The sequence below is a fragment of the Vulpes vulpes genome, chromosome 14 (genome assembly GCF_048418805.1).
Source record: "Vulpes vulpes isolate BD-2025 chromosome 14, VulVul3, whole genome shotgun sequence".
Classification (NCBI taxonomy): Eukaryota; Metazoa; Chordata; class Mammalia; order Carnivora; family Canidae; genus Vulpes; species Vulpes vulpes.
In genome coordinates, this window is record NC_132793.1 from 133,049,277 (window position 1) to 133,077,100 (window position 27,824).

The window sequence follows — 27,824 nt, forward strand, 5'->3', positions numbered from 1 at the left end:
CAGATGTAATGTGAATAGATAACACTCACTATCTGGTTTTAACAAGGCTTTAATTCCATCAGTACAGGACTTTAAATTAAAAAAAAAAAGGTGACTCAAACTGTTTTCAAGTCTGCAAAAAACCTTCCACAGGTTTTCCACAGCCTCCAATTCCTGATAAATTCGGGGGAGAATTAGAAAGCATATGATTAAACAAAACTAAAATGTCTCTGATTAAAATTAAAAAAAAAAAAGTCTCCAATTACGAAGGTTCCGGTTAAATATGGCTTCTGGAATTTTATTTTTTTATTTTTGTATATTTTTTTATTGGAGTTCGATTTGCCAACACATAGCATAACACCCAGTACTCATCCCATAAAGTGGCCCCCTCAGTGGCTTTTGGAATTGTAAAGAATTAAACTATACCACTAACATACGAGGGAAACGGTGGTTTGGCATCATTTATAAACATAAATGTGTTCACAAACATTCTAAATATTCAATATACATACTTCAGGAGAACTGTGACCTTAAGACAATGATTTTTATTACCTTTACTCTACCAAGTTTGACACTATAAATATACTCACTGAAAAAATTAACACTATATTTAAATAAGAAACAAGTTCATGAAAATTTACAAAATATAACCAATGTATTCTGACTTATGATCATATTTTAAATATTTCAACTTTACTCTTCTAGCCTGGTCAGGCCATTTAAAAATATTTCCACACTATTTTAACTTCAGGATATAAAACAGTAGGAATTTACTAAGTTTTCCATTATAAAAATTAATTTAGCAATTTCTCAAAATACTGAAAAAACTGTTTTATGAAAGCAGTACCCATATCATAACAACTTATTTTCTTTAAGAACCCATCTTCAAAAGGCACATTTTAATTACTAGTATTTATCTAAAGATAGTAGTTGAGTTTTGAACTTCCAGTCAATTTCCCATGATCTCAGCAGGAAGATCACGGAAGGTCAGGGAAGGCAGGAGAACGCACGTATCCAGGGAGCTGGTACTAAGGCAGCAGTGTTCTCACTTGCCACATCCACGGAGACCATGAGAAAGAGGTGAAGGAAGGAGGATCTGCAGATCTGTCTCCAGTCCTAATTTAACCTTCGTGAACATTTTTTACATAAAAATACCTAATTAAAAAAAGAATCACAAGACAGAAAGCTAAAAAACCGAAAGGCCCAGACCACAAACTGCCAGTTTAATTTGAGTGGTGATGTTACTTGTTTGGGGCCTGAAGAAGAGAACGAAGCTTCTGGTTCCTTATAATCACATATTCATACTGGGCTCATCTCAATTTAAATCACTTGGTGAGTTACAAGTGCTATGAAGTCCTAGGGTATCAGGCATACTGATTTTCAAAATCAAATATAAATGACTTTATGGTTATCTCTGTCACGTTCCCCTTTAGTTAGGGCTGATATTCTAAAGTTGATTGTTAATTATAGTAACACCGGTAATTTCAAGTCCCCTATAATCTGTTATTTTTAAGGGCTTATTGCCCTAGGACCCCAAAATGCAATCCAACATACACTCTGAGGTATGGTTTATTTTTCAGTGAAGTTAATACTAACTGAAGCACTAAAATGAGTAAGATCAATACTAAAGTACTAATTAAGTAACTGATCCCATGCAAGAAACAAAAGGGACTTTTACTGTGACTTTGGAATTTCAAAATATTGGGGATCTGCCTTAATTTCATGTTAGTCCCCTCCATCTCAGTTCAGTGTTTCCATTTTTTAAAAAAGGGGGAATATCTTCATTGTATTTCTTTACTATAACAAAATAATTGACAGAAAATATTCTGAAGTACAGAAAATAAAATGGTCACCTTTTACTCAACCAAAATATAACTTTCTGATCCCTAACCACAGTCACTTTGGGGGCACTTCTTCAAGTTCTAAAATAGCAGCTTTTTCAATTAAGGCAACATTGCTCTATTCTTACCTGTTTTTCTATTAACCACTTATTAAAGCTCACAAGAGCAGTTTCACCCTCAAAGGCCTTTTATGATGCAAGAACAGTGAATATGAACATCCTTATCAATGTTTAAAAAGAATATAAAAAGTTATTCAAAGTCAACACTTATTTTTCTATTGGGAATTCTAAAGTAATTACAGTCATTTCAGAATATGTAAACCATGAATTACCTCTTATACTAACATTGACAACATAAAATACAATTTTTCTACAAAAATACAATATAGGAGATATATTGCTTCTTCCCTGAAATAGAAATTTAATATTTGGACAAAAAAAAAAAAAAACTGTAAACTTCTGATTACATTCAAGAGATAACCTTTTAAAGACTTACATTATTTGAGGTTTTGTAACTGGAGCGCTTAACAGATTTGCATTACTGTATTGTTTTAATAACATAATAATGCCAAAAGGGTTGTTTCTTTTACATCTGCTACCAGGAGGAAAAGAATGGCTTCCTGCAGTGGACAGTCTGGGTGAATGAATTGCTCAGATGGACAATTCGGCCCTGATTTCCACCTTGACTGCGCTCCACAATCACACAAGGCATTTGTACCAGCTGCACAGGACTCTTCCCGTCTTTCAGTGCCTGAGTAAGATTTAAGATCTGTGGAAAGAAGAGATATCTTCACCAGTTCAAATAAGATAAAACCTTTGTTCAGTTCACCGACCTAATTTTAACCATTTATTCACAATTACAATTTTTATTTCATTCATTTATGCCCATTAGACTGAATAAAGTGAATGGTTTCATATTCTCCATTTGACATAGAAGCTAAACAAAGACTAGTCTAAACAGTCTGCTTTTTCCATAATTTGGCTATTGTTGATAGTGCTGCTATAAACATCAATGTGCATGTATCCCTCTGAATCAGAATTTTTGTGTTCTTTGTGTAAATTGCTGGGTCATAGGGCAGCTCTATTTTTAACTTCTTGAGGAACCTCCATACTGTTTTCCAGAGTGACTGCAACCAGCTTGCATTCCCACCAACAGTGTCTGGAAGGAGACCAAATAGCCATCAACTGATGAATGGGTAAAGAAGACGTGGAACATAGATACAATGGAATTGTTACTCAGCCGTAAGAAAAAATGAAACCTTGCCATTTGTAATGACATGGATGGAGCTAGAGGGTATTATGCTAAGTGAAATAAATCGGTCAGAGAAAGATGAATACCACGATTGCGTTCATTATGTGGAATCTAAGAAACAAAACAAATGATCATAGGGGAAAAAAAAAGAAGTAAACCAAGAAACAGACTTTTAACTATAGAGAACAAACTGACAGTTACCAGAGGGGAGGTGGGTGAGGGGATGAGGGAAACAGGGATGAAGGAAACAGGAGGGCACCTGCTGTGATGGGCACCAGGTGTTGTATGAAAGTGCTGAATCACTAAGTTGTACATCCAAAACTAATATACACTGTATGTTAACTGGAATTTAATGAAAACTTAAAATAGTGTGCTTTTAACTACATACTTGCCTTATCCACTCATTCTACAAAAAAAATTTTTTTTGCACGCCTACTACCTGGTAGTGGTAGGCTCTAAGTGCTGGAGCAACAATAACAAAAAGCCCTGCTTCCACACAGCTTGCATTTTAGCAGGGGGAGGAGTCAATAAGTATGATTCAGTAAATTATACCATGTATTTTAGGGTAAAAGTGCCATGGGAAAGCATGATGCAAGGCAAGGAGGTTAGAGATTTGGGGAAGTTGCCATTTAAAATAAAGTTCCATTTAAGAGTTTACTCTTAAATAGAAAAAATAAAACTAGGAAGAGTACATAAACAGTACATTCCATGTTTAAACACACTCTCAGAATTGCTACTCTGAGTGCATAAATAAGGTTATGAAACAATGCATAGTTTCAGATAAAATAAAAATTTAATAATTCATTTTCTTTTTTTCCTGCCTATCAGGTAAAAAACTTCCTTTGTTATGTACTTTAGAAATAAAGATGTCTCCTTCAGGTATTTGAAGATATCTAATATAGAAATAGTACACATTTTAGTGGTTCTTGTAAAGACTATTTAATAGTCATAGCATAAAGGTTTCAACATAAAGCCATACTAATAAAATTCATAATACTTCCAATAGTATAAACTGGATGGCTTAGGTCCTAGAAAATGCTAAGTATTTAACACTTCAGGGAAATAAATCTTTACCAGCTACAATAGTAACTCATTGGATTTAGATTTTAGGATCCCTTTTAAGTTCTTCCCTTAAAATCTTCTAGGCTGGCTATATCTGGATAATTACACAAAGAATTCCTGAAATTCACATTTATAAGTATTGTTTTTATCATGAAAATCCATGTGGGCACCAGCATGGTTAAGGAAAGAAATGTTCTGGTTAGTTTTTTCTTCTGGTTTAAAGAATTCTACTCTAAAAATGTTAGTCTAAACACACTAATTTAAGTAGTATCTAATGTTTTCCTGACTCTAAAGATGTGATTGTTGTAGAGAATCTGGAAAACAGAATAGTACAAAGAAAATTAAACTCATTCTACATGTTTAAGAATTTTTATTTATATATAATTTGCTTATACATATATATGTATAAGCAAAAATTACTCAATCCTAAAACTATCCTAAATATTAATGTTTCTTTGAAAGCTGAGTAAACACTTGATGATCTTGCATTTATTTATTAAATAAACATCTACGGAACATGCACTGTGTTGGGGAGGAGAGAAGACTGAGTGAGGGGGAAAAAAGCCATGTGAGCCCTTAAAGTACACACATCCCAGAAACAAAGAGCCATGTGAACAAACAACTGGAATAAAAAGTGATAAATATTTGAACAACAGTGGATCTGTGCCCGGACTCATAATCTTAACCAGCACCCCCACCCCCCGCAAGAGATCACCCATTTTTTCCTTCCTGAAAGAACAAACGAATCTATTATTATATGTTTAATTCAGAGAAGGCTACCTTTAGAAACAGACTAAGCACTGCAGGCAAGGAGAAACATTTAGTCTCCATTGATGCCACATCTGAGACCTGGGTAGGGATGTGATGGTTAAGCCAAAGGCAGGTGGTATAAACTCACAGACTTCCACACTTCCACATATAGACTTTGCTTTCCTTTAGACTAGTTCTCTGCTCCTCAAATTTTAGTGGGTTTAAACCACACACACTCACTTCATGCTTGACTTTAAGCTGTAGCAAGCAACAGTAACATGACAACATACAGTTTTAACATCTAATTTTTGAGTTGGCTGCAACATCAGTGTATTTCCAGGGATGCTGCAGACAACAGAACTCTGAGTGCCAGGAGGAGCCTGGGAAGACAAGGCTGGAGTTTGAAGGAAAACCGTCCCCCAAAGGAGGAGGAAAAGGCACTGAAGAGTGGCAGCAATGCACATAAGGGCGTCCCTGGGAAATGGGAAACAGGAGGGAAGGAGTTAGGAGTGGCCAGGCTGAGGGGAAGCCACCACTGACAAGCGATAAGACAGGCGCATAGGAGGAACGAAAGAAGAGTGCAAAAGGTCCTGTGGACCGTGCTCTAAGTCGGCACTGGAGCCTATGCACACCCAGGGGTCATGAACATGGTAAGCTGCAGGAGACATGATCAGATTTGCTATTAGAGAGATGGTTCTGGTTTAATGTCAAAGAGATAGGAAAAGAGGTCAGGACACCACTTAAGTGCAGATTAAGTGCAGAGAAGAGATGAGAGGGGTCTCAGGCAGAGGCAACGTCTAAATGTAGCTGATGGGCCAGACGAAGAGCCCCTACTTTTATAGATTGAATGTTAATAGTGTATAGAAATGTATAGGTTAATAGAAATAGATAATAGAAATGTACAGATTAAGTGTTACTTAGCCCCTTGGAGCCAAGTTGCCTCCATATGAAATGCAGGTAACTATGGAGAGCTGCTGTGAAGTGATACCAAACATCACAATATCTAGTCAAGGGTAGAGTATTCAGGAGGTACTAAAGCGTTAGTTTTATTTTCTTCAACATCAATTATTACTGATTCTGCAAATGAGCTTCTGGTTTATAAATCACTGAATAGAAGGCCACTGAGTTACAGTTAGTACTTTTATGCCCCAATCAGTGCTCAACCTGGGTGGCATGGTGACTCACTGACTGCTCCAGCGAAGACCAAACACATTCTATGAGAAAAACCATCAACAGGCAACAGAACTTGGTACTGAAACATCCAAGTAGATGTTTGAGGATGAAAAATATAGTAACACTCAGGAAAACAGTTATCAAAATGAGGACAAAGAATTCATGGGGGTGGGGTGGGGTGTGGAACAGGCTAACAAACAATATACAAAAAGGCCAAAAATATCTAATTTAGAACAAGAGGAAAGATGATATTGAAATCCACTTCATTTTTAATCATATGAGCCCTGGTTTGGCATAAAAGATAAATTGCATTTTTGGGTCACCATGGAGAAAAAAAGTTAACAACTGTTTCAAAGAGAGATCTTTTTTCTTAATGAATAAGATCATAAGGTTAACTTACCTGACCTCTCATCACAGACATCTGACTTTCAAAAGTGGCTTTGTTAAATCTTCTGTCGGTCTTTCATGGAATGGAAAAAAAACCTCACATTATTACAATTCCAAAAATCAAGATCTTTGAAGCAAATACTTGAGAATAAATGAACTCTTCAACTTAGCACGTAAGGCCATGTCAAAGCCTTCCTAATAGATAAAATAACGTTTAAAGAGCATTTTTACTTGATTTATTTTTGGATGCCTCTAGAATACAAGAATAGTTTAGCTATACTCCAACTGGTTCCAAAAGGATTTAAAATGCACTTCTAGCCAACGGTTTAGGCTTTTTAAAGAGGATTAAATCAGAACAGCTCACCTAGCATTTATTATAATTTATAGAGTACTTTTGTAAAAATTCAACTTTTGAAGAAAACAACTTGTGAAGTTTTAATATAGTCTCACTTCAGAGAACACTCATAATCAGTTCACAAATTTATGCTCCTGTAAAGTAAAACTGTTAATTCCTTTTTAGGTTAGGTTCTACTGTAAGTAGTGATACCAGAAGCAGTAAATTGCAAATTAGCTCTATTAAGAAAATCTCCTCTAAGATTTATTTCATTTTCTGCAATAATTAACTAAAATTTTATTTACCTTAAAAAGTTCATGAAGATCTTCACATAAATCTTGCACAAAATTCATGTCAGAAATATATGGTAGAATTAAATTTCTTATTTCTTCAGAAAAAGGAACTTTTGCTTGAGGAAGCCAAGCCCAGTGAAATGGATCTAACAAAAGAAAAAGAAAGAGAGGAAGAAGTTATCAGAGGATGATCATCCTGATTCCAAGTTTGGATGGTCAATTTATTTTATTTTTTAAAAAATATTCATTTACTTATTCATGAGACACACAGAGAGAGGCAGAGACACAGGCAGCGGGAGCAGCAGGCTCCTCGCGGGGAAGTCCACTGTGGGACGCGATCCGGGATCATGCCCTGAGCCAAAGGCAGACGCTCAACCGCTGAGCCACTCAGGCATCCCCTGGATGGTCAATTTAGATGGTAAAGCATAGTAAGATACTACTGAAACTAATTAGTTCCTGAGTTGTTGTTGTTGTTGTTTTTTTAATTTTTATTATATTTATTTATTCATGAGAGACACAGAGAGGGAGGAGAGAGAGAGACAGAGACACCGGCAAAGGGAGAAGCAAGCTCCACGCAGGGAGCCTGATGTGGGATTGTGGGACTCGATCCCGGGACTCCAGGATCACGCCCTGGGCCGAAGGCAGGCACTAACCGCTGAGCCACCCAGGGATCCCCAGTTCCTGAGTTTTAGATAGCAAAGAGTAAGAATCTTGATAATGAGTCTATCTCAAACAACCCTACATCAGAAAATATATCTGAATCTCTGGTTCCTCAGTTTGGAAATTATAGGACACCTATAATTTGTTCACAGCCCCAGATCAAATACCATGGCTGATATTTCCCTGCCCTCTGGGTCACAAATCATCAGGAATTGACCACTCATGTGCACATGCACGTAAACACATGATGTTCCAAAATTTTAAATCATTAGTAGGTAAATAGGTAAAAGTGGCTTTAAGTAATCAAAGATCCGTGACTCTAGGCTAATTCTAGTTCTCTCCTTTTTTTTTTTTTTTAATTTTTTATTTATTTATGATAGTCACACAGAGAAAGAGAGAGAGAGGCAGAGACATAGGCAGAGGGAAAAGCAGGCTCCATGCACCAGGAGCCCAACGTGGGATTCGATCCCGGGTCTCCAGAATCGTGCCCTGGGCCAAAGGCAGGCGCCAAACCGCAGCGCCACCCAGGGATCCCTAATTCTAGTTCTCTCCTAAGAAGACACTCAATCTACACAGTACTAGGACTCGAAAGATTTGTAAAGTAGTAGAATCCTCTAGTGAGGGTGCATATTCAGATTCCTGCAAGAAAGCAGGACGACTTATGATAATATGATCACCCACAGAACCACTGAGGGTTCCTCCGATGACAACCTCCAGTTTTGATGGCTCATACCACTTTGAAAGCCCTAAGGAAAAAAATCTAGAGTCATTTCTTCTTACTTCTCTTCTACTAACCCCTTGTATACTGTGGGAAGTACACTGTCTATTCCAAAGAAAGCCTTTCTTCTGGCCCTCATCGACCCGAAGCTATATCCAAATTCCCTTTCATTTTTCCCTGACAGTCACATAAAAGCCCTTATTCCCTGCCCACCTTTACTTCTAATCCCTATCCCTCAATTTCTATTATCACCATTCAAACTCTCTCACCCAGGGGCGCTTGGGTGGCTTAGCTGGCTGAGTGTCCAACTCTTGATTTTGGCACAGGTCATGATCTCAGGGTCAAGGGATCAAGCCCTGCATCAGGCTCCATGCCCAGTGCAGAGTCTGCTGGAGATTCTCTTTTTCTCCCTCTCCCTCGGCCCTTCCCTACTCATGTGCGCTCTCTAAATAAAAAACAAAACAAAACAAAAACCTCTTTCCCCTAAAACTATTTTGTAAGAGTCTTTCCGAGGCCCATTTGTTCTTATATTACTTAATGTTTCCACAGCAAGTAGTACTGCTTTCAGTCATCTCTGTCTCTAAAATTCTCTCCTGTATGCCTTTGGAAAGTCTGCTCTCTCAAAGTTTACCTTCTTTCTTTTAAGCCACTTCTCGTTTGCTGGCTTTTCCTTTTGTCTTCGATGCCACCATTCCTCTCTTTCTTTCCTTTATCTGTTAAACGTTCACTAAACATTTACTGAGTATTTGTGTACCTCACATTGTCCTATTGATGGTATCTATTCACCATGACTTCCACTACCAAGGGGACAGTTTAAAAACTATATCCTCAATATCAATTCCTTTCAAGTTCCAGATTCTTAAGCCTCATCTGCATATTTGGCAAAATTTCCCAGATGTAGGCACCTTAAATTTAACACTTTGAAAATACAATTTGCATATAAATTTCAAACTATTAGAGGAAAAAACCAATGAAACATAGATAGCTTAAGTCAGTTCAACAAAAGATAGGAAAGGAAAAAAGCCAACTGGAATCTGTGGTTCATCGGAGAAAAATAAGATGGCAGGAAAAGTTCAAAAAGTTCACACATCAGTAATTTGTTGAGACTTTAAGTAGAGCTAAGTGTACCTATTAAAAGAATCTCAAATTGGGTGAAAAAAAAATCCAGTTAAGTGTTGTTTATAAGTCATATACTTAAAACAAAATGATGGAAGTCAAAAATAAAAGTATAGAATAATACCAGGTAAATGCTAATAAAAAGAAATGAGGTGTAGCAATGTTACAATAGATAAAATAAGAAAAGTAAAAACCATCGAGAAGAATAAAATGGGATATATTTCACACTAATAAAAGAACAAGCCACCAGCAAAATAAAATGCTGAGCCTTTACGTGAAACACACAGCAAAAAAAGGTATAGAAATGGAGAAAGAAATTGCCAAAATCACAATTACAATGAACTTCAACTCTCAAAAATTATCAGATCAAAAAATATGATTTGACTAACAACAAACTTTAATCAACAGACAGATGCAAAACTTTGTGTTCACATTCTTTTCAAGTACTTTCAAAATGGCCATCTAACAGATTATAAAGGTATTACTAACAAATTTCAAACAGCAGAATTCGCCCAGCCACATTCACAGATCACAACGCAGTAAAACTCAAAATGACAATGGGCATTAAAAAAAAAAAAATCAACTGAGATAAATTTTAAAACCAAACAAAATCTTCCTAAATTACTCCCATCAAAGGGAAAAATCTGATAGCATGAACATGCAGAGCAGAACAACAGAGCAGCCCCTATCTAATCTATGGTTTAGCCAAAAGGATACCTACAGAAAAACATATAGGAGAGCAAAACAGTATGAACACAATCAGAGGAAAAGAATAACGATGGAAAACACAAATCAATGAAAGGAAAAAAGCAAATAAACAAAATGAAAACCTGATCAATAAAAGGTCAATTATATTTTTTTAAAAAAGCAGAAAATAAATATAAAAAGGTCAATGTTTTGTAATCAACAAGTCTGTGGCAAGCTTAATAATTAAAAAAAAAAAAGCCCACTAATAAACAGTAGAAATTTAAAAGGCATAGTCATGGGACACCTGGGTGGCTCAGTGGTTGAGCGGCTGCCTTTGGCTCAGGTTGAGATCCTGGGGTCCTGGGATCGAGTCCCACATCAGGCTCCCCGTGGGAGCCTGCTTCTCTCTCTGCCTCTGTGTCTCTCATGAATAAATAAATAAAATCTTAAAAAATAGATACAGACATTATTTATTTATATATTTTTAAAGTAAGCTCCGCTCAAACTCATGACCCTGAGATTAAGACCTGAGCTGAGAGCAAGAGCTGGACACTTAATTGACTGTGCCATCCAGGCATCCCAATACAGAGATTATTTAACATATAAATAATTATTTATATTTATTTATATTGGCATGTATTTCAAACATATAAAAACAATTAAAAACTAGTACAATGAACTCCTATATTTTGAATAATCTAATTCCCAAACTGTTGCAAAACGTGTCACCTATCTCCACTTTCCCTCCCCCTAAATATTTTAAGGCAAATTAGATGATATCATTTCCTTTCACCCCTACATACTTAATATGCATAGAGATTTTTTTTAATTATAAGAGAATTCTATAAAAAACTATACACCCATAAATCTAGAACTCAAGATGTCATGAACAATTTTAAGCAAAATAAAAATATCTAAAACTAGCTCCAGAAGATGCAGCAAGCCAGACTGGTAAGGCAATTAAAAGACTACTCACTTAGAAGGAGGGAGGTAGGCCCAAAATGTTTTGTAAGTGAATACTACCCAAAACATAAAAGTTAAATTCTAGCCCTATATTAAAATAGATATGATTTTCATATTGTAAATATTTAAAAACTTATTCTACAAGACTAACGCAAGCCAAAAAAACAAACCAGATGCAGTCATTCAAAGCTAAGCAAACAATACATGGCAAGGCCCATGCAGTACACATCTCTGCATTCCCAGCATCTAGGTGACAGCCCTAATCAATGGTTCTCCTTTGTCCAGTTTTTCTTCTCCTTTTCTGATATCTGTAAGTTTTGTTCCCTTCCTATTCTGAAAAAGGGTAATTATGGAATCGATTGGTGGTTCTAAATACTCACATGTTCTCCACTCATCAGGATGCTTAAAGGGAAATGCCAGACCATTGTCAATTGCAGCTATTTTAATAAGTGATTCTTTATCATCAATCCATTTTGTTTCCTAAAGAAGAAAAAACATGGCCTGCTGATAAAAAAATTTATATGAATATTTCCAAAAGATCAAGTATTAAATAAATTTTAAAAAACTACTGAGATTTAAAGACATTTGAAGAGCCTATAAAAATAAAAAGTTGCCAGAAAATACAAGTTTTTACCCATGAAAGGAAGAAACTGTCTTATAATTATAAATCAGTAAGAATTTCATAATCATCGTTTTTAAAACTTGTTGTTATAAATTTAGATAGTAATAATTTCATTTTTTTTCTCTTTGGGGAAGAGCACCTGGAATTTTTAAACTTAAAAATATGTTGTTCCAGATAACTTATTGCTAGTTGCACTGCTTAAACGTATGACACATGCAAAAGAGAATTACCTTATGAAACTACCTTATGAAAAATTTAGTCTTTCCCAGGGTCCCCTAGACTAAAATACGATTTTCTAAATAAAACTTCCCAAAGTTTATTTTCTAAATAAAACTCCTCAAAGAACAAATATAATAAGCTTCAGTAGAAGGAATCTCAAGGTACTATTAATTACAGAGTGTAGGCCATTCCTAACTTCCCCATTCTTCCATAGCTGAAACAAAGACCTTGCCAGCAAGAGAGTTCTCACGTTAAAAGAGTACTTATTATGCAAAGATAGACAGCTGCCATTATTAAGTGGCCCATATAAAAACAAAAGGTGAAAAAGATAATTGTAAAATTAAAAGTGTTAACATGAAGGGCTGTTTGATACATGTCTGGTTTGTTTCTTTGGTTTATATCAAATATCTTACCTCAATGAAAATGCACAAAATACTTAAAAGTTAAAGAATGAAATTTTTTTTTTTAAGATTTTATTTATTGGGGCAGCCCTGGTGGCTCAGCGGTTTAGTGCCGCCTTCAGCCCAGGGCCTGATCCTGGAGACCTGGGATCGAGTCCCATATCGGGCTCCCTGTGTGGAGCCTGCTTCTCCCTCTGCCTTGTCTCTGCCTCTCTCTATCTGTGTCTCCCGTGAATAAATAAATAAAATCTTTAAAAGGAAAGGAAAAAAAAAAGATTTTATTTATTTACTTGACAGAGACAGAGAGTGAGTGCACAAGTAGGCAGAGTGGCAGGCAGAGGGAGAGGGAGAAGCAGGCTCTTCATTGAGCATAGAGCCCAATTGGGAACTCGATCCCAGGACCCTGGGGTCATGACCTGAGCTGAAGGCAGATGCTTAACTGACTGAGCTACCCGGACGCCCCAAGAATAAAGTTTTCAGTAAAATCTAATTGCTTAATGTATACCAATAAAACATATTTAGAAACTATTATGAATATGTATATTTATGTATATATTTTAAACCTATTTCTGCTATAACTACCATTTATTTTTATTTTTTTGTTTATTCACAACTTTACTGAGGTATAATTTAAATACAATAAACTTCACATATTAAAGTTTACAAATATGATAAGCATTTGCAGATATGAAATCTTCACCAAGTTTCCTGGTATCCTTTGCAGGCCTCCCTCCCTCTGCCACACCTGCAGACAATCATGGTCTGCTTTCTGTCACCAGAGATTAGTTTGTACTTTCTAGATTTTCATATAGTGGAATCAAGACAGTGTGGTCCCTTTCTTTGTGTGTAGCTTTTTTCACTCAGCAGGAGTTTGAGATTCATCCACATTATTGAGTCATAAGACTCAGATAGAAGTGAATTACTAAAGTATAAACATGTTGACCCAAAATACCAGAAGCCTTTATTTTTATTACATAAAAGCAAAATAAATCTAGTGGTTCCACAACAAATTTCATAAGTTCTAAAAAAAAAAAAAAAAAATTAAAAAAAAAAAAAGCTACAAAGAGATTTAGAAAAATAGAATTTAAAAAAATGCAATAAATAGAAGTAAAGAAAAAAGATGAATAACATAAATTTATAGAAATTGTGTATGTGTATAATTTTGAAATTTCCTTACCTTAATTTCCTTTCCCTGTTTCTGCTTTTCATATTTGATTAACCAATTATCATTTCCCCTGTCTTTCAAAACAAAACAAAACAAAACAAACCTGTTACTTCATTTTTTATGGGTATCATAGTTTAATATCAAAGGGAAAAATCTAGTCACCTTTTGATTTTCAAGACCTTGATTGTTATCTGTGGCATATGTTTACATATTAAGAGTTCCAATTTAACACATACAAACTAAAAAATACTTACAAATGTTAGCACTTTTTTAGAGTTTGCTCTGTTTCTGGCATTGTTGTAAGTACTAATTAATTTAATCCTTATAACCACTCTGTAAGGTATGTATAATTATTATCAAGAACTATTAAATCAAGGTTATTAAAATCAAAGATAACTTCTCTTCACCTTAGGAAGAAAAAACATCTACTACTATTACCAGGCAATTTTTTTTTTTTAAATTTATGATAGTCATAGAGAGAGAGAGAGAGAGATGCAGAGACATAGGCAGAGGGAGAAGCAGGCTCCATGCACCAGGAGCCCGACGTGGGATTCGACCCCGGGTCTCCAGGATCGCGCCCTGGGCCAAAGGCAGGCGCCAAACCGCTGCGCCACCCAGGGATCCCTACCAGGCAAATTTCTGGGTAGATTCTCACCTCGTGTTCATATAGAAGTACTCTAGTTTCTATATCAATTTTAACATTAATCCAAGACCATATTAATTAAGAAGGAAAACTGTGGAAAAGTACAACAGTGCTTCTTCAGAAATGAATATAAATGAGCATTTTGAACTAGTGGTTCTCAAACTTCAGAGTGCACCAGAATTACCTGGAGGACATGTTAAAATAGACTGATGGCCCCCAGAGGCAAAGTTTCTGCTTTATAGGGCTGGGGTACACTCCTCTGAGAAGATGCACATGTAACAAGTCCCCATGTAATACTGATCCAGCTGGTCCAGGAAACCGCATTTGGGAAGCACTCTTTTAGATTATCTACATCACTGCTCCCTTCTAGACCAGAAAAAATTAACAGTTTAATGTATTTATAGACTATACTAGCAGTTACAAATGTCAAAATAAGCAACTAAAACAATTTACATAATCAAGTTTTAGTTATTCGTATTATGCAGGTAACAGTTCTGGCTCTGTCCCACTGCCCAGAAACTCCCCAGATGGGACAGGAACTGACCTCTATCACCTGGACAGGAGCCCACTAGGAGTTAGGACCTCCAGTACAGGATTACCTTTGCCAGGGAAGTCAATACTGCATCTCTGTTTTCCAAGGCAGGTAGAGAAAAAGTGGCGTTGAGACTACTGCATCAAGAATTGAATACAGGGGCAACTGGGTGGCTCAGTCGGCCAGGCAGCTACCTTCAGCTCAGGTCATAATATCAAGTGTCCTGGGATCCAGCCAGGAACTGGGCTCCCTGCTCAGTGGGAAGTCTGTTTCTCTCTCTCCCTCTGCCCTTCCCTCTGCTTATGCTTTGTTTCTGTCTCTCTCAAATAAATAAAATCTTAAAAAAATAGTGAATACAATTTGCAAGCTAACAAGATTTGAGTGAACAAATAAGAGAACTTCAATACCTGTATTTCTGATGATGTAATCCAAAATAACTAATTTTTCAAATTGTGACTGAAATTGTTTTCTAATATTCTCAGGCAATGGGTCAGCTTCAAATTTCCTAAGCCAGTATTCAGCCTCCTTGTAACCTTCAACAAACAACTGAAAGGAACCAATCTATAATTTTAAGAACTACAGTTAGAAAAGAAAGTACAAGAACAAAGGTATTATTTCTTCAATTTCTCAACAGTATCATCATAAAATATTATATAAACATAAGAAAAACAAGGGTTAATACTAATTTAAATAAATCACATTTATCAAAACTATTTTTAAGAAATATTATGTATTTCTTCATTTAATCTCACAGCACCAGGAGGTGGTTTTTCTCACCCCCATTTTAGAGACTAGGGCTTAGAAAGCAGAGGACTTGCCCAAGGTTTGAGCTAACTGGTGGAGAGGCTACGAGGGAAACCAGGTCTGGTTCTTGACCTGTGCGTTTAACCCTTCATTTATAAAGCCGTAGATGCCAACTCCTCTTGGAAACACTCCCTAGTCATCCCACTGGGTCGAACACTCCTCCCCAATCTTCTCCAACCTTCCTACATTTAACCATCCTAACAGCTTTATCATAGTGCACTCAGATGGCCTGTTCACTACTATATGCTCTTTGAGGATGAAAAACCCGTTTTCTTTACCACTATATCCACAGCCCACAGCACACGGTGCTCAAGTCATATATGCTGAATTGCCCCCCCCACCCCAAATAAAGCTTATCCCAGTAATTTACCTTAGGAGGGAGTCCTATCCGGTGGAATTTTCTACCTACTTTTGGCACTTTCTCTAAAGCATACTTTTTGCCTCTAGATTTTGCACGGTCAATTGCACTGTAGTTAAATGTCTCACTGACAAGCCAAACCACCTAGAAACATACAGTTTTAGAAAAATGGTTATTAGAATTTGCATTATAGTATTTCTACTCATATACTTCATGTACTCTAAAAATGTAAATTAGCAGAGTTTAACCCTATATGAAATGCTTCAGAATCTAAAATAGAAAGGCATAGAGATTTTGCAAACTCAGTTAAATGACAAATGTTTCTGGGAGGGACAGCCTAAAACTGGCCAGTGGAAGCAAGAAAGAATTGTCTGGAAATGTAGAGTTAGGAATGAATATTCTGAGGAAGTCTTCAAGTAAAAATTTAAAAAGGCTAATAAAAAGAAAGAAAACAGTAGTCTTTTGAACACATTAGTTATCTCTACCTTCAAGAGAATTTCTAGAACCTAGATATTTTTCTGCTTTTTAAACCTAGTTCTTTTTCTTCTTGTCAGCACCATCTGAGCAAGGGATATTCCTTTGGGAAGCTTTGTGGATCTCCACTAAAATCAATTTATTAGTCACTCATGACTCTGAATTACCAAAACAAGGGCTCGACTTTAGGTTCTTTCATGTGAAATATTACTAAAGCGTTCACAGGGAAGTAAGCTATCAATTACAAGTACATAATCAAAAACAATTTCTCCCTTACCTTTGTTTTAGGTACAATGCCCAGATGAAGCTTTTCATCCACAAGGGAGGCACCAGCTTCAGAAAGGTATCCCTGATTAGGAAGCAGACAGCCTCTACCAAAGCAGCAAGGGCAGCAGACCTTATGAACATATTTGGTCCATTTTGGATTCAGTTGACCATAAGGCTCTTCTGATCTGGGTTTAAATACACCAATAATTTTCTATATAAAAAAAGTAGAAATGTTGTTAGATTTTGATAGACACAATCCATAAAATGCATTTTGATAAATCATTTTGTATTTCTTCCCACCAGATTTGGACATTACCCTTACATATTAAGAGGTTAAGTTCCAGTTATATTTTTATATTCATCCTCATTCAACAATAACAAAAAATCAATAATCCTTTGGGCTAGTAGTTTTCAAACTGTGCTCTAAGAAACACTAGGGAAGGTGAGAATGGAGATGAAAGTAGGGCTCTCAGACTCCATGCCACTTAACTAGATCAACCCTGACTTCACCTGTTTTATTACCGTACTTCCAAGTTATGAAAGGATTCCACTGATTTTACAATGCCTGAAAGCTACTGTTCTAGGTCAAACGATATTATTATTCTAGTATCTATTAAATATCAATATGATATGTTTGTTTATCATCTACTTTCTCATTAGATGTACATTCTAAAGGGCAGAGACTCTGCTTGTTAGGGCTGTATCCCAAGTACTCAGAACAGTGCTTGGTACACAGCAGGCATTCAAGCATTTCTTAAATGACAATGACAAAAAGTAGTCTCCAATACAAAGGTATTGATAGCTACAGTGACATCTGTGTTGTCAGATTCTCCTACCCGAATCTTTTTCCAGTTTTTTTTTTTTTAACGAATCAATTTTATTTTTTTTAAAAAGCTTTTATTTATTTATTCATGAGAGACAGAGAGAGAGAGAGGGGCAGAGACACAGGCAGAGGAGAAGCAGGCTCCATGCAGGGAGCCTGACGTAGGACTCGATCCCCAGTCTCCAGGATCACACCCTGGGCCAAAGGTGGCGCTAACATCCATCTATCTATCTATCTATCTATCTATCTATCTATCTATCTATATTTTTAATAAATTTTTTATTGGTGTTCAATTTGCCAACATATAGAATAACACCCAGTGCTCATCCCATCAAGTGCCCCCCTCAGTTCCCATCACCCAGTCACCCCCACCCCCCACCCACCTCCCTTTCTACCACCCCTAGTTCGTTTCCCAGAGTTAGGAGTCTCTAATGTTGTCTCCCTTTCTGGTATTTCCCACTCATTTTTTCTCCTTTCCCCTTTATTCCCTTTCACTATTTTTTATATTCCCCAAATGAATCAATTTTAAATAAATCCTCTCCTCTTAAAATTGCTCATGGATGTCTATAGTTTATAATCTTTATTACTAGTCTGATAAAATATATTAATATTAAATTTAGAGAATGAATTATCCTTAGACAAGAAATAAAAATCTTACTATAATTTTAAGTATATAATTGCTTTATAATGCAATAAAGTCTAAGCAGTAAAAAAAAGCCAACACGAACAAATTACAAAATCAAACTTAGAATAAATACATGGACATTACCTACATATATATTTAAAACTCAAAAAAGACTATGTCTTAAAATACAATTTTAATCTTTGCAAAAATATTAGGATAAAAGAATAATCTTTTTTACTCCTAAAAAGAGAACTGCTGGCTATGTATCATTCAGAAAGCTTTTAGAGATAGTAATAGAGATTTCTGAAAAATTCTAGACTAAGTGGAACAAAGTCCCATATCAACTTCTCTTTTGTACCCTAGAATTATACTTTGGTTCATTTCACTATGTCACATTCCAATGCCTTCAATCTTCAGATTGCTCAGGCTCCTCTGCTGGAAAAAATACTCCTAGGCAAAATAAGCCTATGAAAAAGATCTGAAAATGACATTAAATACATTTTGAAAGTTTAAATTTCTACTTTGCTTGGCTAATATAGTTACTGTAAAGTAAGAACTTATGAATACAAACTGAACAAATCTATTGCTGAATACAAGTATTCCATAAATACTTGAAACCAAGTATTAAAATAGTAGGACAGTAAACTATGCCTTAAAATGAATAGGTCTATATCTAAATATAGAGCACTTTCGTTAAAAACCACAAAACCCCCTGACCTTTATTTTTTAAAAGGGTGCAATCAGACTTATTAGGAAAATACCTTCAGAACCTCACAATGACTTCACATTTAGTGTTTTCCAAAATTTCTACTATGTATACTAGATCTGTGAAATTCTCACCCTTTTAGGATCCTTCACAAAGTAACTTCCACTTGAACCTTGAGAGATTCTTTCTGGAAAAACTCCAAATTCTATTGCTTGCTCGGCTTTCAACACAACATCAGCAAATGCAGGATCATCCAAGAATGTATTCAAGGCTGAAGAACCAACAATTATTGTAATTAAAAAAAAATTAATATAGAACATGAAGAAAAAGCCCAGCTAAAAGAATGCTTATGACAGGGACCTGTAATATTGGGTTAGGTTATTAGCATTAGAACATTAAGGTACAGAAAAATAAACGTAATCAAGCATTGGGCTGCTTGGATCCTTCCTTTTTTCCCCCTAACCCCTCTTCTCCTTAAACTTCAAATAATGACACATGAGAAAAATCCCTATTTGTTGATATAATCACACTATTAACCACACATTACTCTGAATTCCTCTCTTGCAGTGATTTTGTTCTTCATCCTATCTCAACTTCCAATTGCACAGTCATACTTCAGATCTGTCATTACCGATACCTGCAACCTCTCCCTATCTTTCAATTTCAAGCACCTTCTAATCTTCTAGTTCATTCCTTCTGGCACCCTGAGTCCAACAATTCTTCCATCCTGCTAGGGCCTACAAAGCACTGATCTATAATGTTGTCACTGATCTTTGTGTCCTTATGTCCCTCCCTGGCCAGCTTAAATTATGGTCAATCATCATATAATCACTTTTCCTTTCCTCTTTTCCTTCATTAGTCACCTAGAAAAATCCCAGTCCTGGTTAAACTCAACTGTCTGCTGAGTATGCCTACGCTGGGACAGCTAAACATGACTGGACAAACATACACACACACAGTGCCTGATATCTCACTTGCTACTACCTTCCTGTTATGGACTGTGTCCTCCCAAAATATGTTGAAGCCTTTACTCCAAAAGGAATTGTACTGAGAGATGGAGTCTTTGGGACACAATTACATTTAGATGAAGTCATGAGGATAGGGCTCCACAATAGGATCAGTGCTGAGAGCATGCTCTCTCTCTCTCCCTGTATCACACCAGGACACAGTGAGAAGGTGGCCATCTGTAAGCCAGACAGACAGCCCTGATCATACCAGCACCTTCATCTTGGACTTCCCACTCTCCAGAACCTTTAGAAATAAATGTCTGTTGTTTAAACCACTCGGTCTATGGTATTTTGTTCTAACAGCTTGAACTAGCACAACTCCCAGTGCATAGTCTGTCCCACTATTCTGGGCAACTCTCTCATACCCTATCCTCTTCTCAAATTTCCAATGCCTCCTCTCTCTCAGATGATCCTAAACAAAAGAGATGCAATCAGAAAAACCAATCATCAGCCCTCTGCACCACATCTGCCCACGACATCCTCTGCCTTCCACCTATTACTATAGATGAACCAACTAAGCTCAAAGATCAACTCAACCACTTTGTGTACCAGACTCTACCTCTTATGATTCTAGGGCATTTCTTCAGCAATTCTTCCTGCATCAATATTTCCCTCTTTATTGGATCATTTTCATCGCCAAATGAAGCATGCTATAGTTTTTCTCATCCTAAATCTAACCCATGATACTCCCGGATGCCCCCTCATTTCTCTGACGCCCAGTAGAGCAGGCCTCTACAGTTATTTATATTCACCATCTCCAATTTTCCTTTGATTTTCTCTTTGAACTCATTTTATTTATTATTTTTATTTTTTTATTGGAGTTCAACTTGCCAACATATAGCATAACACCCAGTGCTCATCCCATCAAGTGCCCCCCTCAGTGCCCATCACCCAGTCACCCCAACCCCCGCCCACCTCCCTTTCCACCACCCCTGTTTGTTTCCCAGAGTTAGGCATCTCTCATGTTCTTTGAACTCACTTAAATTAGGCTTCTGTTTCAACCACTCCATCGATACAACTTTTGTTGGGGGTACGTAGTTGCTAAATCTAATGTCAGAACTCATCTTCTTGGCCAACCCCACCATATGACCTTGTTGTCCACTCCCTTCTCCTTCACTTGGTTTCCAGGATCCCTCTTCTCTAGGTTTTTCTACTTCATTGGCTCCCTTTTATATTTCCCTCACAGGTTTTCTTTGGGATGCCTCAGATTCAGTTTATGATCCTCTTTTCTTCTTCATCAACACTGACGACTCTCAAATTTCTATTTCAAGTCCTGACTTCTGCCCTAAACTCTAAACTACCATACTCAACATCTCTACTTGGATGTTTAACGGACAGCTCAAACTTTACTTCCCCAAACTCAATTCATATCTTTGCCAACCCTCTTGACTGCTTCCCTTCCAGGTTTCTCTATTTGTTGCTGGCAATTCCAATCTTTCAGTTGCTCAGGCCAACAACCCTGGAATCATCCATGACCTTATACTCTCACCCCAAGAGCCAAGCAATCAGCAGGTTGCATGGCTCTACCTTACATAAACACCCAGAGTCCCACCACCTCTCACCATCTCCATTCCCTCAATGTGATTCGAGGGACTATCAACTCTCACCTAGATTATTATAAGGGTCTCCTAACTGCTCTCCATCTTTCACCCATGCCTTCTCTATACTAAACACAGAAGCTATAGCAGTAATTCTTTTAAAATGTGTCAGATCTGGGGTGCCTGGGTGGCTCAGTTGGTTAAGCACCTCCCTTCGGCTCAGGTTATGATCTCAGGGTCCTGGGATCGAGCCCCACATCGGGATTCCTGTTCAGCGGGGAATCTGCTTCTCCCTTTCCCTCTGCCCTCCTTCCTGTTCCATGGCTCATGCTTGCTCTCCCTCTCAAATAAATAAAATCTTACAAAACAAAAAATAAAAAATGATGTCAGATCATGGCACTCTTGAATAAAATAACCCAACTGTTTCCCATCTCACTAAAAGAAAAAATCCAAGTCCTTATAATGGCCCCAAGGCCCTATACAATCCTCCCTATCCTCCACTTTATTTTTCTGTTTATAGTACTTATCACCTAATATAAAATTTATTTTGTGAGCTATAAGAAAAGGATTTCTTTTACTGCTGTATGCCCAGAACTTTGATAGTTCCTGGAACATAACAGGCACTCAATAAACACTTGCAGAATGAATGAACAATTAATCATTTAAAGTGATAGACAAGGAGAAAATTATTCATACTTTACTTTGGAAGGTATTTAAATGCTATTACATGCATTCAACATCATGAACATTCAAAACATAAATTTACCTTAATTTAAAATTTGCCTTAATTCAGACAGAAACAAAACTGTTATTTATTTTTAAAAGTATGTACTAAGAAAAATACTACAAAAAGAGCTATTAGGCATACTTAACTTACTTAAAAGAAGAATAAATAATGCAAGTATTTTAGTCATGTCAGTACAATTGACATGCTAATTACTCATCATTCTCATTTACCCCATGAAAGTAATTAAGGATGGAGGAACTTTTTTCTTTATTCACTGTATATCCCTGGTACCTGGATGAGGGATCAGTATTTAGCGGGTACTTAATAAACTTTTAATTGAATAAATTAAGTATTATTTATGTGCTAGAATATGCCAATAATAATTATCAGTAGTCAAGTGGTATTTCTTCTAGGCCAAGACTCTCAACAAGAATCCAGCACTGGTATACTTTTTATAATATAATCACTGGAGGGGGCCTTTGGGCAAATATCTCAACACTTTCAATGTGACACCATTGTTTTTTTCATGCTTTTATTTGGAAACAAATATAAACTCCTTCCTTTTCTGGAAATAAGTCTCCTGTAGTTTTGCCCAATATCCTAGACCTGCTTTCTGGAGCAAAACAAAAGTCCACTTACTCCTTTGTTCTTAGGGATAACCCTTCATATAGATGAAGATCACTTCATTTTCCCCTAAGTCTCATCTACTCTCTACCTCCTTCCATATGGAAGTGTTTTCGGTCATTTCAGCATGCAAGTTGCTTTCTTGTTTCATGCCTCAGGTTTTCAAGGTGCCCCATTAAAATATTGTCTCCAGAATCGAGCTGAGCAGCCCCTTGCAGAGAACACAAACACCTGTCAGTGTCTGGCTGTACACCAAAATAAGAAGCACTCTAGTATTGCATTTGTTGTTTAGGAATTTGGTCACACTACATTTTCCTTAAAAGAACTTTTTTTCCAGGTAAAATTACGGCTATCCCTTTCAAGGAATAAACTATAGGTTTTGATTTGCTTGTGTATCAAAGACTTTTCTGAGGAAAATCTCAATTCTACCTCTGTGTACTTCCTTTGGGTCTTCTCTAAGAAGTGGGGACCTTCTAGTCAAGTTCCAGTCCTATCTGAGCTCCTCACTTTTCACAAGATACCCAGCACACCCTCTCAACATTTGCCCATGCTATTTCTCATGTATATTCCAAGCTTCCTTCCTAGGGCTAATTCTAAATGATCCTTCAACTCCATCTGATTACCTGTAACCCTTTATCAAAATGATCTAAGTTCCAGAACAGCAGACATCTTTGTTTTACTCTGATATATTCCAGTGCTTAAAAACAGTGCCTGGTGCATAGCAGGCCCTCGATAAATCTGACAATTATTTATTAAGGAACGATCCCCTTGACCACACTTAAGAGTTATCACTGGTCCTTTAGCAACCATAAATGGAAAGAGTTAAGGGAACCCATTTAATAAACCTTTTATGTAAGTACGCGTGGTAATGATCAATTTCTCATTTTATTTTTATTTTTTTAAGATTTATTTATTTATTCATTCAGAGAGAGCGAGAGAGAGGCAGAGACACAGGCAGAGAGAGAAGCAGGCTCCATGCAGGAAGCCCGACGTGGGACTCGATCCCGGGTCTCCAGGATCACACCCCGGGCTGCAGGCGGCGCTAAACCGCTGCGCCACCGGGGCTGCCCCAATTTCTCATTTTAAATAACTAAACCAAAATGAATCACTCCTCACTTGAGGGATTGAGATTCTGTTTTACAAAACCACAACTGCCATATTTTCTAAAATGAATAGTAGTTAGTTCACTAGTTTGGTGATCTGAACCCTGCCTGGGGGGGATTCCAGGGCTGGTCATTTTTCAGGTCTCAAATTGGATACTATTTCCTCTGCTAAATGTTCCCTGGCCCCTAAATCCAGGGTCCAGTTTTCCCTATCCAAATATACGGGCCGTTGGAACTGTTTTAATTGACCATTTCCATCATTAGGCTACAAAGCTATATGGGAACAAGGCTGGTGACTGAACATGCTTTTTGATATCTGGTCACCACTGGCTCCCCAAAACCTCCATATCCACTGGCACCCAGCAGGCACTCAAGCATTTGAGAATGATGTATCTTGGCAATAAATGGAAAACAAAGAATAGGCTTCTTCTAATTACTGGTTCAGGAATAATCTCCTCACCACCTTTCAAAAGCTCAGTTATGGAGGATTGTCAAGACACGTAGGGCACCTACTCTTCTAGTATCTTCCTCTACATTCAGCCAGATTATCAGTGTCTAGAGGATCGATCCAGCAATACTGATAGCATCACCCATTACAATTTCTTCTATTAAAATGGGCTTCAGCGAAGTTACAGGAACTACTCCTATGAAACTCATCACTTCTTTACAAAGATACTATTCATCATATGGTCTCTTCTCCAAAAGATGCATGACAGGTTTTCCTTTGTCAGTTCTGTTTTGATTTAAAAAACTAGTTTAACTTCATGGGCACATTGATTGTGCTCCTCTCAAGTTGACTTCTCAGTAACTTTAAAGATCAGATTTGTGGGCAGCCTCCACCAAGCTTTTAACGTGGATTCTGCGTACTCCTATTCTAGCCTCCCTCATACTTATTTCATCACCTTGTCCTATCCGAATCTTTCTTTACATTTAAATGATGTTATTTTGTTCATATATTTATAAGCCACCATGAATCATTACAAGGCTTATAAATACACACTTCCTTTCACTTTGGTAGTTCTTTGTGTGTTCTAACACCAGCCTCTAATGGTAAGCTCTCCAACAAAACCGGTAAGTGCTCTCAGTTTGTATTAACTGGCACCATGGAGAAGTCACTTCATCTCTCTGTGCCTCCTTAAAATGAGAATAACAAATAGTCGTCACTTCATGGGGTTAGTGAAGTGCACAGAACTATGCCCTACACATACTGTTACCTAGGTATGGACTATTATCATCTATATTACTCTCCAACTCACTGATTAAAATGACAACGAGAACAAGGAATGCCACTAATCTTTCTACTTTGACACTGACCTGACAACACTATATTTATGCTGGTTCTAGGCTCTCATCATCTTGCTCAACCAAGTAAAGACTACAGACATTCTTCCACTGGCTAAAGTACATAAAGCTCCTATTTACATAAATAAGATAGTGAAGCACAAATGTTTATGCATTAAGCACAAGATAAAGATGTTAATATCAATCTAAAGGTAGGAATTTCTTAGAACTAGAGAAGTAGCCTCATGGAAATTGAGTGGTAAAGGACAAAGGAAGTTAATGGACTTATTAAAAAATAACTTAAAAATCTAGTTATATTACTCTATGACAAACTTTTTAGGATACTGGTTTGAAATATTAAAATACTTTTTACAACTTAAAACTATTTTTAAATCCATTAAAAATAAGACCTCCAATAATAACCACAGGTAACAGTTATAGTATTTGGGATCTGTGGCAAAATGGAAAAAGTGCAGGATATAAAGAGAAGAACAAGGCTCAGTTGTGGCTTTACCACTTCCTGTATACTTGACTTGGGCTTACCGCTTAAGTTCTATGAACTACTAGTCATTACAGTTTTATTCATTTTCAATCTCACAACAAGGACGAGGGTAACAACTAACTTGTCCTGCTGTTGTGAAAATTAATGAACAATACAAAAAAGGATCTTAGCAAACTATAAACTGTGATATAAATAAATCATTGCCATTTAAAAAGGGAGGAATTCTCTTTTGTAATCCATTTGTATTTGACTACTATAGTCTATCCCACTGTTAATTTTTTTTTTTTTTTTAAGATTTTATTCATTCATGAGATAGGCAGAGACACAGGCAGAGGGAGAAGCAGGCTCCATGCGGGGAGCCCGACACAGAACTCGATCCCGGGTCTCCAGGATCACGCCCCCAGCCAAACGGGGCGCTAAACCGCTGAGCCACCCGGGGCTGCCCCCACTGTTACTTTTTCTAGCCTTAATTACTTTTTTTTTTTTTTAAACAAAACCTCACTTTCAAAGAATAAACACACTCCAGGTTTTAGGCTCTTTTTAAAAATCTAGCTACCAAGGTAACTTTAGGGTAGAAAAAAAAACCCAAGCTAGCCACACAGATCTTAGTGACTTTACAGAGAGGATTCCAGGTAATACAGAAACAAACTGTGCAGCTGGGTGAATGCGGGCCCACGTGCGATCAGCGTGTCTGTTCTGCTCAACGTTGTACTGCAAAGCACCCGCTAGCTAACACCATGGCAGCTGGCCTGCATGCCACACCGGTGTGCCAAAGCTTTATTCATGAAACGCCTGAATGGGAGAGTCGGGTTCTCCTGGGCCTCTCCAATGTACCTGCCTGGGAGGACGTCTGGATTGAGTTCAGCTCGGGCACCAATTCTGGCACCCATTCTACCCAAAGTTCCTTACGTTGCAGGAGGCCCCCGTTAGAGTACCCGGCAGCAGGACGCCTAAAATCTAAAAACTCCAGAAAAACAGAGCAATATCCATCAAAACTGCATTTCCTGTGGCCTTCCTTTAAGCCGTCCCGTATGGAGTCCCGCCACAGGCCGGGAAACCGTCCCAACCACCCACAGGGAGAGGTCATCCTAATTGCACGAAGCAGCCCTCTGGCCCCGGCTCCGATGCACTTTACCATCAGGTGGCCTGACCTCACTTTCCCATCAGGTGGCCTGCCCCCACTCGACTGGCCCCAGAACCTTGCTTCATCAACGAATACCCACGCTTGCAGGAGCTCGCCTCTGCGCTTACTAGTTTTCAGCCTCGTTATCAACCACCCTCTTTGCCAGCTGAGGCCACTGCTCCACCGGGTGGTGGAAAAGTGCCCCCAACCCCCCCACCCCCCACCCCCAGTATGAGCGCAGAAATGACTCAAGAAACACGAGACAACAGCTGGAGAAATCCGACGTCACAATGACCGCAGGAACGCGCCCCAGGGGCACCCGCACCCGCTCCCGCACCCGCAGCCGCGGGCGGGCATCTCTCCGCGGCCCCGCACCTGCCTCGCACCTCCGCGGCCCCGACAGCGGTCCCGGCGGCTCCCGGTTCGCGGCCAGACGCTGCAGGCCCCCGCGGGAGCACGCAGCCTACGACGTCACGACGCCGCCCGGTTTCAAAAGTTTAGGCTTCCCCGTAGGGGGGGCGCGAGGGCCGCGGTGCCCCCCCCCCCCCGGCCGTCCCCGCCGCGAGGGCTGCTGGGGGCCGGGGCGCGACCCCCGCGAGGGCCGCCGACGCGCACGCGCAGGGAGGGCCGCGGGTCGCACCTGCAGCGCGGGGGCGTCTCCGGCCCGGGCGGGCGGGCGAGGTCCCGGGGGCGCCGCCGGCCGCGAGCAGCTGCTCCTCGTCTCCGGCCGCGGCAGGGGAGGCCGCGCCCTCCTCGCCCGCCGCCTCCGCGAGCCTGACGGCGCTCCCCGGGGCACCCTTGGGCGGCTGGGCCCAGGCGATCCGCGGCAGCAGCGGCTCCCGCTCCTCGTCGTCCTCCTCCGCCAGGCTCCCGCCGCCGCCCGCGGACGCCGGCCGGCCGGGCTCGGGGGACTCCGCCATGGCCTCCCTCGGCGCCCTCCGCGTCCAGAGCGGCTCAGACAGGCGAGCTGCCCGGCTCTGGCCTCGGCATCGCGGGGCACCGGAGCCGCGGGGCCGGCCGGGGACACCGCACGGACGCGCCGGCCGGGCGGTTGGCCCCGCGCAGC

The 27,824-nt window shown here is 38.6% G+C and overlaps 1 protein-coding gene across 2 annotated transcripts; it reads right to left on the reverse strand.

Moving 5' to 3' along the window:
• Positions 1 to 31: 31 nt before the first annotated feature.
• Positions 32 to 27,824, reverse strand: PI4K2B (phosphatidylinositol 4-kinase type 2 beta). Of its 2 annotated transcripts, XR_011997227.1 has the most exons (11): positions 27,399 to 27,824; positions 18,988 to 19,124; positions 16,710 to 16,910; positions 15,971 to 16,102; positions 15,204 to 15,357; positions 13,634 to 13,695; positions 11,595 to 11,694; positions 7,083 to 7,216; positions 6,457 to 6,516; positions 2,316 to 2,588; positions 251 to 1,134 (listed from the first exon to the last, which is right to left on the reverse strand). XR_011997227.1 is itself a non-coding variant. In XM_072737975.1 (10 exons), exons 1-10 carry the CDS (start codon positions 27,676 to 27,678, stop codon positions 2,415 to 2,417), a joined length of 1,434 nt encoding a protein of 477 aa, XP_072594076.1. In that variant the 5' UTR covers positions 27,679 to 27,824; the 3' UTR covers positions 32 to 2,414. The 2 variants fall into 2 exon arrangements, 1 of the variants encoding a protein (XP_072594076.1); XM_072737975.1 differs by having other exon boundaries at positions 32 to 2,588.

What these genes read in the sequence shown, in the direction of transcription:
- PI4K2B (XM_072737975.1), bottom strand. Translation starts at nt 27,678, where the DNA reads ATGGCGGAGTCCCCCGAGCCCGGCCGGCCGGCGTCCGCGGGCGGCGGC. An exon ending in GCATTGTACCTAAAACAAAG is followed by an intron (nt 16,103 to 16,709) that starts GTAAGGGAGAAA and finishes GTATGTTTCTAG; the next exon opens with GTGGTTTGGCTTGTCAGTGA. An exon ending in AACAGGGAAAGGAAATTAAG is followed by an intron (nt 11,695 to 13,633) that starts GTAAGGAAATTT and finishes TTTCTTCTTTAG; the next exon opens with GAAACAAAATGGATTGATGA.